Source organism: Melanotaenia boesemani, chromosome 8 (genome assembly GCF_017639745.1).
Source record: "Melanotaenia boesemani isolate fMelBoe1 chromosome 8, fMelBoe1.pri, whole genome shotgun sequence".
Taxonomy (NCBI): Eukaryota; Metazoa; Chordata; class Actinopteri; order Atheriniformes; family Melanotaeniidae; genus Melanotaenia; species Melanotaenia boesemani.
This window is the reverse complement of record NC_055689.1, coordinates 14,310,435-14,328,875: the sequence shown is the minus strand read 5'-3', so window position 1 is coordinate 14,328,875 and position 18,441 is coordinate 14,310,435. Positions and strand designations below refer to the sequence as shown.

At 40.3% G+C, this 18,441-nt stretch overlaps 1 protein-coding gene across 9 annotated transcripts; it reads left to right on the top strand.

Moving 5' to 3' along the window:
• Nucleotides 1-5,958: 5,958 nt before the first annotated feature.
• On the top strand, nucleotides 5,959-18,360 carry LOC121644534 (neurabin-1-like). 9 transcript variants are annotated; one of them, XM_041992548.1, is made up of 19 exons: nucleotides 5,959-6,384; nucleotides 7,755-9,907; nucleotides 10,509-10,641; nucleotides 10,826-10,946; nucleotides 11,044-11,148; nucleotides 14,039-14,132; nucleotides 14,243-14,392; nucleotides 14,542-14,595; nucleotides 14,980-15,080; nucleotides 15,174-15,302; nucleotides 15,387-15,483; nucleotides 15,567-15,636; nucleotides 15,770-15,918; nucleotides 16,007-16,236; nucleotides 16,392-16,457; nucleotides 16,581-16,782; nucleotides 17,018-17,116; nucleotides 17,265-17,453; nucleotides 17,757-18,360. In XM_041992548.1, exons 2-19 carry the CDS (start codon nucleotides 8,057-8,059, stop codon nucleotides 17,970-17,972), a joined length of 4,056 nt encoding a protein of 1,351 aa, XP_041848482.1. In that variant the 5' UTR covers nucleotides 5,959-6,384; nucleotides 7,755-8,056; the 3' UTR covers nucleotides 17,973-18,360. The 9 variants fall into 9 exon arrangements, with proteins under 9 accessions (XP_041848482.1, XP_041848485.1, XP_041848484.1 ...); XM_041992551.1 differs by lacking the exon at nucleotides 5,959-6,384 and adding an exon at nucleotides 7,056-7,164; XM_041992550.1 differs by lacking the exon at nucleotides 5,959-6,384 and adding an exon at nucleotides 7,347-7,432.
• Nucleotides 18,361-18,441: the final 81 nt, after the last annotated feature.

Genomic DNA, 18,441 nt, shown 5'->3' with positions numbered 1-18,441 from the left:
ATGTCTCAAGAAACAATTGGAAATTGAACAGTTTATTCATTTAACAAATAGGGATCTCATTTTGTTTTACCACATACCTGTATTTATTATACATATATTTGTTGACAAGAAGCATCATTAAAACAAATAAATAATCCACCAAACACAAATTTCCTTACTTTTTGTGCTGTACAAATCATCAATTTGCACAAAGGGGAATGTAGAGTGAGATTATGGTGCGGTTATCAAAGTTTGAGACAGTCAGTTATAATGCTGCTAATATAGGATTTTATCTTTTCTGAGATCTTAGTAGGTTCAAAGAGAAGTTACATAAACCGTGACTACTGATTCTGTATTCTCTATGTATATGAGTTAGTGTATTCTATTGGCTGCTGCTATCTTCAGTGTAAATCCAGCCAGTATCATGAATCCTTGTACCTGTGAACACGTATTTTTGTTGCCGCTGTCAACAACTTAACTGAAACAATGAAAGTAAAATTATTGTTGCTGTTTACTGCATTTATTACAAGGCACCCTTCAAGACTACAGCAGTTGCAGTATAAATCCAGCCTGTATCATGCAGCACAGGGAAATCTGAGTACCTGTTTAGTATCAGAGGTATGTGTCACCTTCTGATGCATTGCAAGATAAAGTTACAACATGTCATAAAGGGAGGATACAAATTTGGGTTGGGCCCCATGGATGAAAAATGGTAATCCATGGTTGTCAGAATGATGAGCTAGGGCATCGTGATGGCCTTCCCCTACCCCACCACCCTGTCACAGTTACACTATAATCTTAGAGTAATAATGAAACAGCACAAACACAGAGGGTGCTGCTGCAGAGGGAATGGGAAGCTGGCTATTCAGGAGACATTTCCCTAAACTGAATACAGAGACAGCTCATTTTAATCAAATATGATCAGAATGAATTCTTAAGACATAAGAGTAAAAGTAGAGTATGTCTAAATATGAGGTCACGATTTTTCTATTTTTGACCACAGCAGCTTAACATTGCGATTAAAAAAAAAAAGAGGCAAGAAGCCAAATCAGAGCATTGTCAGTATCAAACAAACCATACAAGGCAGGATGGCATAAAAAGCTCCATCTGAACATTGCTTCGAAATTCAGGAGCTTTGATGTGAGTAATTCAAAATCAGTGCAAACTGTTACTGCAGTAGCCTTGAAGGATGCCTCGTCTGAAATGTATAAACAACAACAAAGCAGCACTGGTTTTGCTCATTTTCTTTTAACTCGAGTGATGAGGCAGCAGCAGCAGAGGCGCAGCCTGTCACCAGGATGACTGCAGCCATTGCAGCAGGAGACAGAAGAGAAGAAGAAGAGGACCAGGAAGGTTATATTCCCAAAAAATTGTGATAAAAGGGAGAGAATAGGAGAGATGAGTAATATAACCATATATCCATGGTCATTGCTTGCAATGGAAAAACATGTCAGGTCAGACAGAACCGAGGAGGACACGAATTGTTTGCAACATGAAGAATGAGACACGAGGGCTGGAGGAGAATTAGTGCTGCATCACAAACTCCTCCGACTCAGAACCCTCTTTTTCTTCTTCCTCGGGCACAACGGCAGCATTGAGGTGATTGGTTCTACCACATCAGGTGAATTACAGTGTGTGAATGTGTACACCTGTGTGCAGATGCTTATGCCTGCATTGCTTCATTTGTTTTAAATGGCACTTCAACATGCATGAGTATAGTACTGGAGGGGGATTGAGCAAGTTTTCACCAGCCTATTATAATGAAGTGTGTCAGTGCCAGCTGTCTCACAGGGGGCTTATGGTCTATTTCTCAGATGTTCCTTTTTAAAAATGTGGAAAAATTAAGCTAAAAAAATGCTTGCATTAGGAAATAAATCAACTGAATTTCATTAACAGATACAATAAAGTTAATAAGTGCTTTTGTACATTCGAGGACTGTCCAGAACTAAACAAAAGTCCTTTTCCAGACCAAATTCCAGTATGATGTGAAAAGTTCATCATATTCAGCCCTGAATCCATGACTGCCACTCTTTCACACAGAATTATACACGTGTAGTATCTGCATATAGACACAAAGCGGCAGTATGACTCAACACTCCAGCTTTAAAAATTACCACTTAAAAGACTCATTAAATTATTTCACGGCACCAGAAAAACTTGGTGCAAAACATTGTGTTTTACGCTGCAAACTTGCATATTCAACCCAGCTGTGCATGGACTAGAGCGCGAGTGTGTGTGTGTCTGCATTTACATGAGACAGAATGTGAGTCCCTTGTGGAAGCTTGAATCTGAAAATATGGTTGACTGCACAGATAACCATATGGGTCATGACTTGCCTTGGAAATGCAACATTACCAAGGCAAATGCATAACCACATGACAATACACTCACACACACACTCTGACATCATCAAATATGAGGCAAAAAGACAACATCTGCCCTTCCTTCTAATTCAATGTCAATTTCAAGTTTATTTCTATAGTATGTGAATACAGCAAAAAAAAAGTTTTACACAAACCAATAAAATATGAAAACACGGAGACAACAAACAAAGGTACAACATAAAAACCCCAATAAGTTGCCTGTACTCAGCCGAGTGCACAACTGAAAAGGCTTGGTCTCTTCTAGTTTTTAAGTTAGAGCGGTGAACCTGCAAGACCATCTGATTGGCTGAATGGAGTGCTCTGGAGGGCCACTGCGGTACAGTGAGATCAGACAGGTATTCAGGGGCCAGCTAAACATATAAAAACAAATAAAAGAATATAAAAAATCAGTCCTGTACTTGCCTGGAAGCCAGTGGAGTGAAGAAAGCACCAGAGTTATGCGTTCATGTTTCTTTGACCCAGTGAGAAAACGGGCTGCTGCATTTTGAACAAGCTGCAGGCAGTGAAGTTCGGACTGAGCAAGAGGAAATAAAAGCATGGATGACTTTTTCAACGTCTCTTTGGCTTAGATAAGTCTTGATGTTGGCAACAAGCCTTAGCTGGAAGAAGCTAGACTTTACCACCAAGCTGACCTGTTTGTTTAGCTTCAAAGCACCATCCATAATCACACCAAGATTCCCAGCCTGGCATCCTCTGTGAGGGCGCTAATGGCAAGGACCTGAACCAGATCAGGTCGACCAAACAGAACAACCTCAACAAATTCAGGTCTTTAAATTAATCAAATTTATTCAATAAAAGTTATTAAAAGGTTTAATCAGCACTGTGCCACACAGGTGCAGGATTTTTGAGATGCCAGTATTAATGTGTACTGGTGTGCCCACATACTAAATTAACTACTAGTATACATATTCCTACACGTTTAATGTCAATATATAAACCCAATACCTAAAAAGTGGGCATCAAAATGCAAAGATTTAAAAAAACTCTCATAAACCCATATTTTTTCTCAGTGGAACATTAACAACATATTAGATGTTGAAACTAATGTTGAAACTTTACCATTTCGTGGAAAATATCAGCTCATTTTGAATTTGATGGCAGTGGTACATCTAAAAAAAAAAAAAGTTGGAATAGGGTGAAGTTCATTGTGTAGAGGTGTAATATCGTCTCATTATTTTCTGATGCAGGATTCTAGCTACTTAGCGGTCCTGGGCCCTCGTTGCTGGATTTTTCATTTCCTGATGTGACAAATGATTTCTGTTGGTGAAAGGTCTGGACTGTAGGCAGGTCAATTCAGCACCTGGACTCCACTCCTGCAAAAACAAGCTGATGTGATGGATGAAGTATGTGGTTTAGCATTGTTTTGCTGAAATATGCAAAGCCTTCCCTGAAAGAGATGGATGGGATTAGATGTTGCTCTAAAACCTTAATGTACTGTACTGGATAGTGCCTTAGCAGATGTGTAAGCTAATGCTACTCCATACCATCAGTGATTTGTTCTGTAGGACACAGCATGGTCTCCAACAGTAATTAAAATTTTTATTCACGAGATGACAGTATTCTCAGACTATTTCATATAAGCTCTGTCCCAGAGAAGACAGAGGTAGCTGCATTTCTACACCTTGACTGTTTCTTTCCATGATATAGCTTTAACTTGCATTTGTGGATCACATGGTTAATTGTGCTCCCCAGCAGTGATTTCTAGAAGTATTCCTGAGCCCATGCAGTGATTTTCAGTAGAGAATTATGGCTGACTTTAATGTAGTGCCACCTGAGGGCCCTGAGATCATGAGCATCCAGTTTTGATCTTTGCCAGTTCTCCCATGCGTACAGAGATTCCTCCTGATTCTCTAAATCTTTTGATATTAAACAGTGTAGAAGGTGGGATCGTCAAAGTGTTTGCAACTTTATATTTTTCTGAGACTGTTACACAAATTTTAAAAGCAGTTTGTCAAAGGTTGGTGAACCTCCGTCCATCTTTACATCTGAGTAAGAAGCTAACTAAGAGGCTCCTTTTATGCGCAGATCGTGTTACTGATCTGCTGCCATTTAACCTAATTAGTTGTTAAATGCTCCTTCAGTTATTTTTGATTTGTGCCAATTACTTTTCCAGCTTTTTGTTGCTCCTGTTTCAACATTTTTTGAGAAATGCTGCTGCCATAAAATTCAAAATGAGCTAATATTATCCATTAAATGGTAAAATGTCTCAGTTTCAACATCTGATTAGTTGTTTATGTTCTGATGGAAATAAAATATGAAATTTGCAAATCCTTGCATATTGTTTTTATTTACACAATGGTTGAACTTTTAGAACTGGGGTTGTACTGAGTGTACTCTGTTTAAACGCTATTATTCAAGTTGCTACTATTTTGTCAAAGCTCTTTAATACACATGAGGGGGACAGTAAATGTTATTAGAAAATAGAAGTATTGCATTAAAAAATATACACATCAACACAGCAAAAAGTGTAGAAACTTTTTAAGAGTTGAATTTACATTTCACAAGTATCCCTTATAATTTAGAGTGTGTACATGGATCTTATACACTTCCTGTCACTAACCTGAACATTCCTCCATATGGCAGCAGACCTCCTCTACAGCAGCAGCTTCACCCAGCAGGAGAGCAGCGGGCCCCACAAAACTGCTTAGAAAGGGCTCAAAGAACATGCAAAGAGTCTTAAGTATTCATCCAGCCTCCAAACTCCCTAGAAACTAATGTGATGGGATCTTATGGCATCTGTGGCAACCCCAATCCATAAAGACTCTACCCCACTACATTTAGGCCCGAAGTATCTTAATGTTATCATCCAGCCACCAAACACTCCAGCACAGTCTTTGTTCAGTCAGAGCTCTTTTAGCAGAAAAAGGAGGACCTACTGAATATTAAGCAGGTTTTCATAAGGTTAATTATGGGTGCTCAGTGTGCAGCATCTGAGGCCAAAGAAATTGTAGTTATTGAGTGTGTGATAAATTTGTCTTCCAGATTTAAACAGGTGCACGAACAGTGATGTGTTCTTTTTTTTAAAGTATGAATCAACAAAATGGTGAACATGTTCACAGTGCAGCCCCACCAACAGTCCACTTGTAGCACACTAGCTTGATACTAGGACTATCAACAAGCATAAACATAAAGACACTGTTGTGAATAGAACCTGTGTGAAGATAGAGCTATCAGTCTCCAAACATTTGAATAAATTCTATGGGAACTTGTGGAGTGAGGAACAGAAATTTCATTAAAGTCAAGGTGACCTGTTCCTGTTACTGACAATAAAAGAAATAAAGGTTATGGCAGCACATACACACAAAACCCTGTATTTCTCGTCTTATTTGTCTTCTACTATAAGGAATTTTTTGTTATTGCACACACCGTTCATGACTGCCTTTCACTTTCCCACCTCTCACATTCCAGGTTTCAGTTCTGCCTTCATTCTTTGTCTGTCTTCATCTGCTCTGCCTATTCTCTTTCTTTCAGTCTCTACCTCCTAAACTTCACTTTTCCACCCACCTCAACGTCATTCCCTTAACTTCCATCTCTGGTTCAATTCACCGTCCCTCCTTCCCTCCCTCTCTCAGTTAGCCTCATTCAGTACAAGGCTTTTGTGATTGGCCAGTATTTATATCAAGTAGGTCCCAGTGCCACCTGGGACAATGGTCTCCAGTCATATCCAGGTCACAGCAAGCAGAACCATTCTTCGGCTCTGAACGGATCAGTCCAGTCCAGTGGAGTTTTAGTCCAGCCCAGTCCATCTGCAACAGAAGCTAGCCTCAGACAAAGACATAGGTACTGCACTGACTCATCCACTAGCATCACACACACACTCAGGTAGGCAGACATATAAATCAGCAGGTGCTGCATCACTGCTACAGTTTGCCTTACACACAGGTAGATAGAGGGAGATCTGGCTGACTGCACAAACCTGCATCATGCACACCGGTAAAGACTCACATCAGGCTTGCCTCTGAACCATAGAGATGCTCTATTAGGATGATATTGATATCTGCAGGCTGTGAGACATGAAAAGGTGAGTGGATGTATCAATGACCTGCATGCTTTAAAGAAGTTTAGGTTACAAGGTTCTGAAAATGTTGCCCAATTTGTCCATTTTTGGCAACAGGAAGACATGTAAAAATTAGGACATTTTGATTAAATATATAGCATTAGTAGCACAATATGGACAATGGTAATTTAATTCGATATTATGTTAAAGACTGCAGTAAATAATAAACTAAATGACGGGACTCCTTTCAGAACTCGAATACATCACAGTGTACGGATGTCACTGGTTCTTCTAATATAGACTACCTTGCCTCAGTGCTGGTACCCACTCATCGCCGGTGTTTCACAGTTACTGGAGTAGTTTACACAGGATTACCAGGGGATAATCCATTTACAGTATTTAGAGACATGAGTCGCCATCTGTCTTTATTTATCACAGTGAGGGAGCCGTCGCCACCGTCTGACTGCAAACAAACAGCCCTGCCACGGTTACCCGAAACTGTGAAGACCACAGTAAGAAAATAGTTATATTTATAATTAGACTAGATTATTTCACTGACATTTCCTTAAAGATTTCAGTTCGCGACCTTTAAACAGCGCGCGCAGCAATCGAGTCAGCTTGGAAAGATTTGCTACCTTCATAGACTGTCGTAAAGTCTAGAGGTAACCCTTTAGCTTTTGGTTACAGTATCAGTCAGACGTTTCATTCCCTCGTTGCAACATTAGAAAGACAAGGTCTAGCATCGTGATGTACTGCGAGGTTACGATGAAAGCGAAGTACATGGAGCCAAGAAGTCAAATTAAGGTTAAGTTCATTTTTGCTAATTATCTCAGCAGGTTATATAAACAGTAACTGGTTGCCATACACAAGCTTTGCATCCTCACACATTGACACTTAGTGTCTAAATTTTAATAACAGAATAAGAAAAAACTAAATAAATCTTCATTTAAACGCAATGCAGTAAATTAATAGAGGTATTTAGCCTACTTCGTGTCGGTGTCCTCAATCCCCTGAATTTCCGATGGTACCTGAACGCGCACTTAGCAATTGTCCTTATGGGACGAAGAATGAGGTAATTGTGAATACCTGTGTTAAATGGCTGTGTGTTAAAAACGTTTACTGGGTGCGTTTCTCACGATGCTGACTGCTTTTAACTTTCACCTGAACAATAAGTTTTAGTTGTACTAAATACTGTGACCTTTACCTCAAACGGGCTTTGAGCTCCTAAAGGTTTAGCTCGTAAAAATATTTGGGAAGTTTTTCTTGTCCGCATCGTCAGTTTCATTGGGTTTAGATGATGTACGTCTTATAAATTAATTTGTGACAGTGGCTTGTTATATTTAGCCTTTTCATCTTATTGAATGCATTGTACTGTCCTTTATCCACTCTTTTAGGAGCTGAAATGTGATGGTGAAGAGAAGAATCTCTCAATCTGAGGACATCCTGATGACAATGAAGATACCACACAAAGAGTTTGCCTTTTTATGCTGTCATCAGTCAAATGCTGTCAACTTTTAAAACACCAGCTTTATGATAAAGCATTGCTTGCCTTACTGAAACTATTCCACTATACCAGCAAATCCTCAGTTTGTGACCTGCTCGGGACTAGTCCAAGTATTTTTCTTTGTTGTAAAAAGAAAAGGGTCTTCTTTAGCCTCTTTGGTTTTTCCTCACTTCAGAGAGTCAGAATTCCCAGATGATGCGGACAGACGGCAAAGGCCGAAGTGCTTCCCCTCACAGGATAACCTACAAGTCTGACTTCCATGCCATCAAATGCTCATTTGACACTGGGGCCTGTCTACAACCAGGGACCAAAACTGCTCCTGCCACTCAGCGCTCTGCAGTGCACCCAAACAAATTGCTGCCCTGTCTGTCAGAGCCCACGATGTCCCACACCAGCACCAACAGCAACACAGGCAGAGGTAGGACCCAAAGCACCAGGGGGGCCAAGATCAGAGATAACATTTTCCTTCAAATGGACAGCCAGCAGTCCAGACAAGATGGTGCTTCAGTCTTGAGTTCTTGCTCCACAACTCTCCTTCCTCTCCCACATCCTACCTTGCAACTCCTAACTTCACCTTTCCCCCGATCCAGGCATTCAGTCACCTGTTCCTCATCTGTTAAGAGCAATCTGACCAGTGTCTCTACGCCTGAAATGTCTCTGCAAGATAAACCCTCCAGAGCAGAGGACATTGACAGAGCTGCTCTAGCTCAGAAGTTTTCAGTTACCCGAAGGTTGTTTGAGACAAAGATGATGGAGGTTGGAGCTGCTGGGGGGGCTGGAGGACAGGTTCCAAAGCCTGTGATTGGCAAGGGGAGCAAGGGAGCAGCAGATGGGACAGGAGACATAGAAAAGGATGCAGAGACAGAGGCGAATGGGGAAAGGAAGCACACAGAGGAGGATTGGTTAGATAAAGACAAAAACATAAACCATATCATAAATACTTCCTCGCTGAAGCCTCAAACAGGCGCGTCGCTGACAAGGTGCACTAAATCTCCTGTGCTGGATGGCCCCGGTGAAGCAGCCAACAAATCTCCCTCCTCTCATGATAAAAGCACAGCATCACCAACAGATGAAGACAGGGGAGAAGGAGCAGCTCTTAACCCCTGCTTAACTCCTGACACACTGAGAGCAGAACTAGTCAACATCAAGAATGAGTCTTCAGAAAGTGATGAGAATGAAGAAGAGAGGGTGTGGAGGGAAAACAAATGCTGGGTTCAGAATGAGATGGAAAAGCATATGCATACAGGTGTAGTAGAAAGTCAGGAGATCTTAGTAGACGATGTGTTTGAGGAATCCAGCATGGAAACAACACCAGGATCCCTTTTTAAGCCGGATAACAGTATGGAGTTTAGACCAAGGGAAGATGGGCCGATCACTTCCCCAGAACATAATGTGTTATCAGAAGACATTCAACTGGAAAGAGTGAGCGAGGATGGTGGGGAACGCAGAAGAAACAAGTATCAGCAGGTGAATGAACAATGGGTGGGCAAAAGGGAGGAGCAGCACAGACCGTTCACAGCACAGACAGAGAAGAAGTCAACAGAAGAAAAAGATGACTGGGAGAAAAAGACAGATGCTGGATTAGGAGAAAGTGTTGGAGGGGCAGAGAGGGCCACAATGCCGGGAAAGGGTAAAGGTGAAGAGGAATTTAGACAAAATCAATGGAAAATAAGAAAAGATGAGAAAAACACGGGAGAAGGAGCATCTGAGCTGAAAGAAGAGTTTGTTACTGAGGAGAAACTGAGAAATGTGGCAAGCAGAGGAGGTTGTGATGGGAAGAGTGACATAGGAGGCAAAGAGGAGGAAATGGGAGCTACAGTAATCTGTGGGATTGAGAACAAGGCTTTTGTATATGATCAGGACTCTCAGTCAAATCCAGATCTTTCAGCATCACTTAAACAGGAGCAGGGACACTCTGTAGATAAAGCGAGGCAGCTGGTATATGAGGAGATTCCTGGTGTGCCTGAACTGGACGATCAGGAGGATGAAAATGCCACTGAGACGTCAAACAGGAAGGTCAGCTTCTCCGCTGCACCGATTAAGGTAAGGTTAAAAATAATAAATGTTTCAGCCCTTGTTGTTCACAACTCTGCAGAATTATGCATTAGTGAAAGCTCTTAATCTGTCAGGTCTAGGGAAAGTCTTGTCCAAAGCCATGTTTCTAATCCATAAGGGGAGGAGGAAAGGCAAGATCCTACATGCTTCACACTGTCAGCAGCAGGCTCAGAGCAGCCTTAACATAAACACACAGAATCCTTTATTTTTCCTATTAATCTGGGTCATAACTAATATTTATAGTAGCACTTGGTGTAGTTCCAGTAATCTCACATGGAAGCTGTGTGTGTTTGTGTGGACACTTGAGATTTTTAGCAATCCTATAATTATGCCTGTACCATATGCTCTCTGTAAGACTTTACACTTCCTGAATATCTCATGTCTCACACTTCCCATTGACAGATTTTCAGATATAAACAGTGTCTTGTTGTGTTAAAAGCTGCAGATGGTTCTTTTTACAGTTGGCTCATTGATTAGATGCAAGCACACACACAACAGCATTTTCTGCAGGCTTAATTTTGTCATCAGTGTTTATTTCAGCTGAGGCCAGTGGAGGGACTTTTTCTTCATAATGAGTGGTGTCTTTCAGGTGTACAACACGTATTCTAACACAGAGTATGACAGACACAACGAGGACATCGATCCGGTGTCTGCTTCAGCTGAGTTTGAGCTGGAAAAGCGAGTGGACAGAATGGATGTTTTTCCAGTGGAAATAGAAAAAGGTTTGTATCTTTTACCTGGTTGACATCTCCTTGCTGCTCATTTTTAAGTATAATTGCTTCAACTCCAATCTCTAATGTTGAATCCAGAAACAGATAATTGAAGCTGCTGGTTATTTTATTGGCATCAATGTATTAAAATGAAGATATGTCTTATTTATCTGCACCTTTTTCTCACTGGCTATAGGTCAAGATGGACTGGGCATCAGTATTATAGGAATGGGTGTCGGAGCTGACCAGGGACTGGAAAAACTGGGAATCTTTGTCAAGACAATTACTGAAGGAGGAGCAACACAGAGGGATGGACGGTAAACCTTCACACCAGTTTCCTGTTTGTGCCAGAAGGACAAGTAAACAACAATAACAAGATCCTTTCTTTTGTCTGCATGTGTCCATATGTGTTAGGATTCAGGTGAACGACCAGATAGTGGAGGTGGATGGTGTGAGTTTGGTTGGAGTGTCCCAGCTATTTGCAGCCACAGTCCTCAAGAACACATCAGGCCTGGTCAAGTATGTAACAGTCAGGTGTCAGTGTTTGTAGTTTTTGCCTTTCTCAAGGCAGTTTTAACAGACTCTTTTAATGTTGTTTTGCACTGTATTTATATGCAGTCATAGACTGCTGCAGCTTTGGAAGAATGAGCACACAGCCTTTACCATTTTATCTAGAAACTTGTCATCACAGTGCAGCTCTTGGCCTCTTTGATATGTCACTTTAAACAGATTAGCGGCACTGACTTCTTACAGTTTGTTGCAGGTTTGAAGTTATTTAAAGATAAAACAGAAGTGGTGTGGTAAATATAACTTTTCCTCCTTCTTTCTTTTTACTGATGTTTTTCCCCTCTGTCTTAAAGGAACATACAGATACATTTGTGGTTTTATAACCACTGAACACATACAACAATTTATTCAGTGAGGAGACAAAGGAAGGGAAATCAACTGACCCCTTGATACCTTTAGTGGGGGGATGTAGTGGCTTTCTTTTGTAGGGGTTAGTGAAATGATTCCAGTCCCATTAATGGAAGTGGATCACTGACCCAAAAAATAGCCATTCTCATTGAAAAAAGTCCTTCACACTATATTCAGATTATCCTCCAGCAAATAGTTAAGAAGAAACCTTCTCCATTACTGGCACTTTAAAGATGGTTTTACCACCTCAGATTGTTGATTTTGCTTGTCATTTAGCTGCCCTTTTAATATTTGAAATGATCAGATTAGCTCTTGAATACGCCTTCAAATCTGTACAGCTTGTCCCAGCTTCTCCCATCTTAGTCCCTCCCACCAAATACAGATGTGCAGGTGGCAAAGACGGATATAATGACGAAGAGAAAGAAGGGGATGTAACCAGCATTAATCAAAATTAGATCTCTTGTTTCAGAGCCATCATAGTAAACCAGTGGTAGTAAGAGGTTCAATGCTGTATCATCTAAGTAATAATTTGCACATTTAAGCATTATATATTTACTTTAAAGGGGGTGTTGTCTTGTTAATCTCAAGTTAAGGTATTTCAAGATACCAAAAAGACTTCTTTAGAGTAGACATTAGTTCATTCTTGCCTATAGCTTCTCCTCTCTTCCAGCTCTCTTGAGATGCCATTCAAAATGTTTTGGCAAATTTCTGGACCACAGACAGGATGAAATTGGAGACATGAATTAGACTTTTTTTCAGTTTTCAGATACAATTTCTCCAAGAAACATTGTGAATGTGATGCTTCTAAAAACACATGCCCAAATTTTGGATATTGGACAGTCTGTAAACAGACATTTTTAGACTAATACAGTCTGTGCTCTCAACTCTAATATACAATAACATATTGGTACCCACAGAAAAAGAAATTTAAAGGTTATTTTGACACAAACAAAGAAGATATTGAATGTGGGCAGAATTCTATGTAGCTGCTTTAGTTTATACCTTTGCTCCTCATTCACAGCATACAGCTTGGCTTGCGGCTTAATGAAAACATCATTACAGCACTTGTTTCCTCTACTGCAGGGATACTCAACTCGATAGGGCTGAGGGCCAGATTTAGAAAATAAGAAATGGTCGGGGGCCAGTTTATAAACCATCATGCAAAATCAGTAAACTTTGAAAAAGGCTGACAGCTTGTGCTCATATTTTGATGCTTTTTATTAGCTTCATTGCAATTCAGCAATATTTATTCTGAACCATCTTTAACAGTATAGCCAGAACTCTTTTTTTAAACCATGCATACAAACATTGCATAAAATAAACTATTAACAAGTTTTTCAAAAAATAAAATGAAAAATATTTCATTTTATTCTTTTAGTGTGAGAGATGCACAAAATGTTAAGATTCAAATAACAAAAACATAGCTGCACAGTGCAAACCAGCAAATATTGGAAGAGCTACTTCAGAAAAATCTTTGCTCATTATAAAATAACAAAGAACAAAAAGATGTTTGAAACAGTCTGGACCAGAAAACAGGTATGGGATCAGATGCTCCAACTTAACGCATCACACACAGTCCCCTCTTAATGTGAAATAATGCATCTCATGTCCTTTGAGAGGTTGTTGAAGGATGGTTTGTGAGATGTCAAGGCGATATGCAAGAACTGGTTGAGATGCGAGTCAGTGAGTTTGTTGCGCTTTTTGTCCTTAATTACATTCATCACTGAAAAGCCCGACTCGCATACATAAGTGGATCCGAACATTGTCAACATGTATGTAGCGAGTCGTTTTGAGTTCGGATACGGCCCCAAAACATAATGGGTCATTTGTAAACTGACAAGAGGACTCATTTTACATCCAGTTCCTCGTGTGAAAGTTGGAGAAATTATTGAACATTAGAAACCATGATCAGGGACAACTTTATGTGTAATATCTTATATCAGAGCACGAATGATCGCTGGCCAGTCAACAGTCCCCGACGGGCCGGATTTGGCCCGCGGGCCTTGAGATGAGTATGGCTGCTCTACTGTCTAAATCTAATCAGTGCCATCAAATATGTACAATAGTCTGTTTAGGAATATACCTAAGGGAAATGACCTGGGAGCATCTGTAGACATGTTAAGACCTGTTGTAATTCTTCAAATGCTAAGAAAAGGAGCTCAAATGCTTCCTTTTATTATCTCCATAAGCATTAGAAACACTGGCGCATCCTTTATGAAAGCGAGAAAATGATTTCATCCCACATTTCTTGCTGCTACAACTTTCAAATTGATGCTTAGTCATTTGATTTGTATGATGTATAGTCTTTGTGTTGCAGTGTGATAAAATTGCATTAGATTAAGCTTCCACAACACTTTCTGTAGATGTCATTAATAACACTTGTGCTTCACATTTTGACAAACCAGAACATCATCTGTGCAGATTATCTAAATGAGTATGTTAAGGGAGGGATTGATTGCTTACAGCTGTAATCCATTTGTGTTTTCTGCTGCAGGTTTTTGATTGGTCGAGAGAAAGAGGGGGTGGAAAGTGAGGTGGCACGGTTGATCAATGAGAGCCTGGAAATGGATAAAACAAAAACCATAAAGGTGTGTTGTCTTAAAGAATAGGTGTAAATTGAACCATCTTTTAAATTTAAAAAAAATAAAAATCTTGTATTTTTTTTTTTGCCATTTTCTATATTTCTTTACATATGAAGAGAGGAAGCAGAAGCAGTGGGGATGAGGACAATGACAACATATCAGAGAAGGACACAGCCAGTGAAGAAGAAAAAGAGGAGGAAATTGAAGAGGATGTATCAGTTTTGTCCGGTCTGGACAACTACCAGCTCTGTCTTAAATACCAGCAGGTACTTTCACTATATTAATAAAAAATAGTCCAAACAGGAATTGTCAAACAAATCCATTATATTGTACATGCAAGAGCAAAAACTGTTAATTTTTGTTTATATTGGCAGTCTGTCATATATTTTCTCTCCCCTCATAACTGTTTTTGTAGCTTCAGTCAAAACTACGAAGCAGAACAGCCCAACTTCATCGTGCTAGAGAAAAGGTAGGTTGCTCAGTTGAGATTGAGATCTTGCACACAGACACACCAATAACTGTACTCACTGTAATACACTACCTTTCTGTCCAAATATGGAAACAGTCTGACCCATTTAACTGTGTATGAGATGGCTTGGTGTGGAGTTATTAGGACCTCGTTCCAGCTCCCCTCCACGTCAGCCCTGCTTTCCTGCCTTTGCCTTGATGTAGTCAACACTGTGACATAACTGGGTTGGCAAATGCATTTCAGGAAAAAAAGATCCGGCTTTCATCTCTCTGTGTTAAATCTCTAAATGTAAATATGTTATTGTTATGTGAAAAAGCTTTCTTTTTTATTGTCGTGGCCGTGCATTTGTAATGGGATTAAACAGATTTGGTGTTTATCTTGCAGTTGAAGGCATGGGATGAGCAGCAGACCTGTTGGGAGAGCCAGAAGGCCGAATTGGAGCAAAGAGCAGAGGATGCAGAGGAGAAAGCTGACAAACTAGAGAAGTATGGCAGTCAAGATTAAGATTTATTTTGTTCTCAATTTGTATGATGATGATATTGTGGGTAGGTTTTCATGACACACACTCTAATTATCAGATATTGGCAAGAGGCTCAGACACTGTGCAGAGTTGTGAGCCAGCGACTAGCTGATGCCCAGAGCCAAACAGAAAGTCTGGAGATCAAATACAGTAAAGCCAAGAGACTGGTCAGAGAATACCAGAGCAGGTATTAATGAAATCATACAGACATTGAGATAAATCATAAGATATTAGAAGTGTATTTTTCACATTTTGGAAATGTGTATTTCAGAGAGGAGGAGAGGGAGAAAAGAGAAGCAGATTTGAGGAGAGAAATAGAAGATGGAGAGAGGCAACACAGAGAAACCATTGAAAGGCTGGAGATCCAGGTGAGGCTTCTCAATCCTGTGTGGATCTGTTACACCAAGCCTGCTGTCTTTCTGTAGTCATTGTTTTGCACCATTTTATACAGATGACACAGCTCAGGCGAAAGGAGCCTGATCCTGGGAGAGAGAACAACGCTGTGAACTCTGTAGTCACAGGTAAGCATCTGGATTTTATGGATGCAGTGATCTGCTTATGCATGAGGGATATATAGGAATCCAAAGGAGAAGGAATTTAAAGTTATTTTTTTTTTATTGTTTTTGAGTCAAAATGTGTTTTATGATTGAGTAGAAGCAATGTTTGTGTCAGACTGGTATTTTCCAGTTCCTGATACAGGACGTCTAGACTCCAGCGCTCAGTTAGCCAGAGCTCAGCTAGCCCAGAAGTCAAAGCGCCATCCGCCTTCACGAGACAAACTCAGAGAGAGCTTCAGAAAGCAGGTAAGCAACGAAGCTGAAAGATGTGAGCTGTGACACTAAAGTTTCTGTTTCCAGCTGACCTTCATGCCGTCATCTTCTGCTGCTGCAGCAGGAGGAAGTGGTCATGAAACCGCAGGAGAGCCGATCGCTACCTGCTTTCACAGCGGTCCAAAACAGCAGAAGCGAACTGTCCAGTACTACTTCAGTCTCACCCTTCAGTCCTCAGCCTCCCACCAGCTCCCACTTGACCCCACCCATCTACATCACTGACACTGTCGTGTCTTCGCCCTCCAAATCTGCAGCATCCAGAAAATCCAGGCGGAAATTTCCTGACTTCAGGTTGTTCGGGATGTTTGGTCTTTTTCTGCCGTTGTTAATTTGGATTAAGAGCAAACATTTGGTTGTTTTCATTGAAGCTATGAGAGAACATTTTGCATGCTTTTTATTAAGATTTATTTAAAAAAAAAACAAAAAAAACTGTTGTCTCTTTTTAGTGGCCTTCGCAAGTCCCTCAGCAAGAGAAAAAGTGAAAAACACAGCAGACGGTCCATGAACAGTGGGTATGTCATTTATTCACAAAAGAATATGAAAGAAAAATATTGTAAAATGGACATTTTTCTCTTTAGTCTTAAGAGAAATTGTTAATCTTGGAATCTAATTAAACTTTTAACTGCTGTCACTAGGGGATCATGTGGTGACCTGGTAGATGAACCTGTCAGTCAAGTGTCTCCGTCAGGCTCAGTCACTTCAATGCCTTCCTGTCTGCCCTTCCCCTGGTTTGGAGAGAGGGGTAGAGAAAAAGAAGGGGAGAGTAACAGGGAGAGGTTACGGTCTGTGTCCAGCAGCAGCTTGCCTTACCTGACTACAACAGGTAAAAGAGATCAGGTAAGAAAATATGCCCCTCTTTTTCTGATGGGGTGTTCACCTTAAGTTTAACCGGCTCGTGAGTACTAGACTGAGCAGGGATAGGAAATTTTCACATCCTTCTGAGCATTACACCCACCTTCCTTAGATTTGGAACCAGATATGCCTCTAAAAAAACGATAGTGGTCCACATTGGGGAACCATGTAGCAGACGTGAATTATGTAGGCAGCCCAGGACTGTTTCTGTTGCTTCCAGAGTATTGGCTCTCCAGTGGGCAGCTCCAGCATGGTGGGACACGTTTCTGATCACTCACTTTCTGGACACTCTCACACTTATACCTTTTCCTCCACTGAGGTGAGTCTGTCTCTTCTTTTCTTCCTATTATCCTTTTTCTGCTTCTTCTTTCCCTACATAGCACTCCTGTCTAGTCGGTTTTCCCTAGAGTACTCTATGCTTGAGTAAGTTTCCTTTTTTCTTTGTCCTTTCTCTGGTGCCTTGTCAGACTTTGGACGACTATCCAATTCCCAACAATAACAACAACCAGTGGCAAAGCCGACCAATGTCAGAGTGGAACAATCAGCAGGTGTGTCTGTGGTTAATCGCCATGAACATGGATCAGTACACATCAGAGTTTGCTGCCAAAGGAGTAAATGGGACACAGCTGCTAAACATGGACAGTCAGAAACTCAAGGTGAGCAAAATATAGTAAATTATTAGTGCCCAAACTAGACTTATGCAATGTAATGTTTTTATTGTATGTAATGGAAAACCATCTTATCTATTAACGCACTTACTCATCATCCAGTTACTAATCATTAGACGGCAAGTTTAACTTCTTATCTTTAGGTTTGCTCTCATTTAATCAAAGCATGGATGTCCTAATGGACAGTTCGATTTATAGGTTTTATGAACACCTTTTTAGGTTACATAACTCAGCTTTTTTTTTTCTCTCATGTCATTCTGAAAGATATTTGAATTCTCACATTTCTCTCAGGCTCTTGGTGTGTCCAGTCAAAGTGACCGGTCTGCCCTCAAGAAGAAGCTGAAAGACATAAGAAAGAGAGAGGAGAAGGAACAAAAGAAGGAAGACAAGAAGCTAAATGTGGAAAAGGATGGTGAAGGCAAAGAGACAGAGAGGATGAGGGAGGAAAAGCCTTTAAAAGACACCAAAAGCAGTGGCAAAACCATACGGACTGAGTCGCTCTTATAATGGGGACAGGTGAATTTGGAGATGTACCACCAGCGCGAGGACGTTTGCAGTTTTGCACAGGCAGAGCTAAACTCAAACCTAATTCTACTGAGCTAATAGAAATGGCTAAATCAACTCCACACATTCCATGTCTCATTTTAATAGTTAAGATTCAGAGTTTTGTTTGGGATTAAATGGATCAAACCCAAGCACCAAAGTTCAAATTCACAGCAGATATGTGTATTTCTATGAGAGGTGTGTGTGAGAATGAACCTGTCTTAATGTAATGTTTTTAATTGTGAACCCTAAATTATTCCTAGAATGATTTTTTTAATGTGTGCTGATATTTGCACTCAGGTATTTGCTGTAAATGCTTTTTTTATGTGTTAATAAATTATGCTCAAAACTTTGTGGTTTCCTGAAATTCTCATTTAATTTGCAATTTCCCTTTTTGGTAAAGTATTCATTTCATTTAACATGGATTTAATTA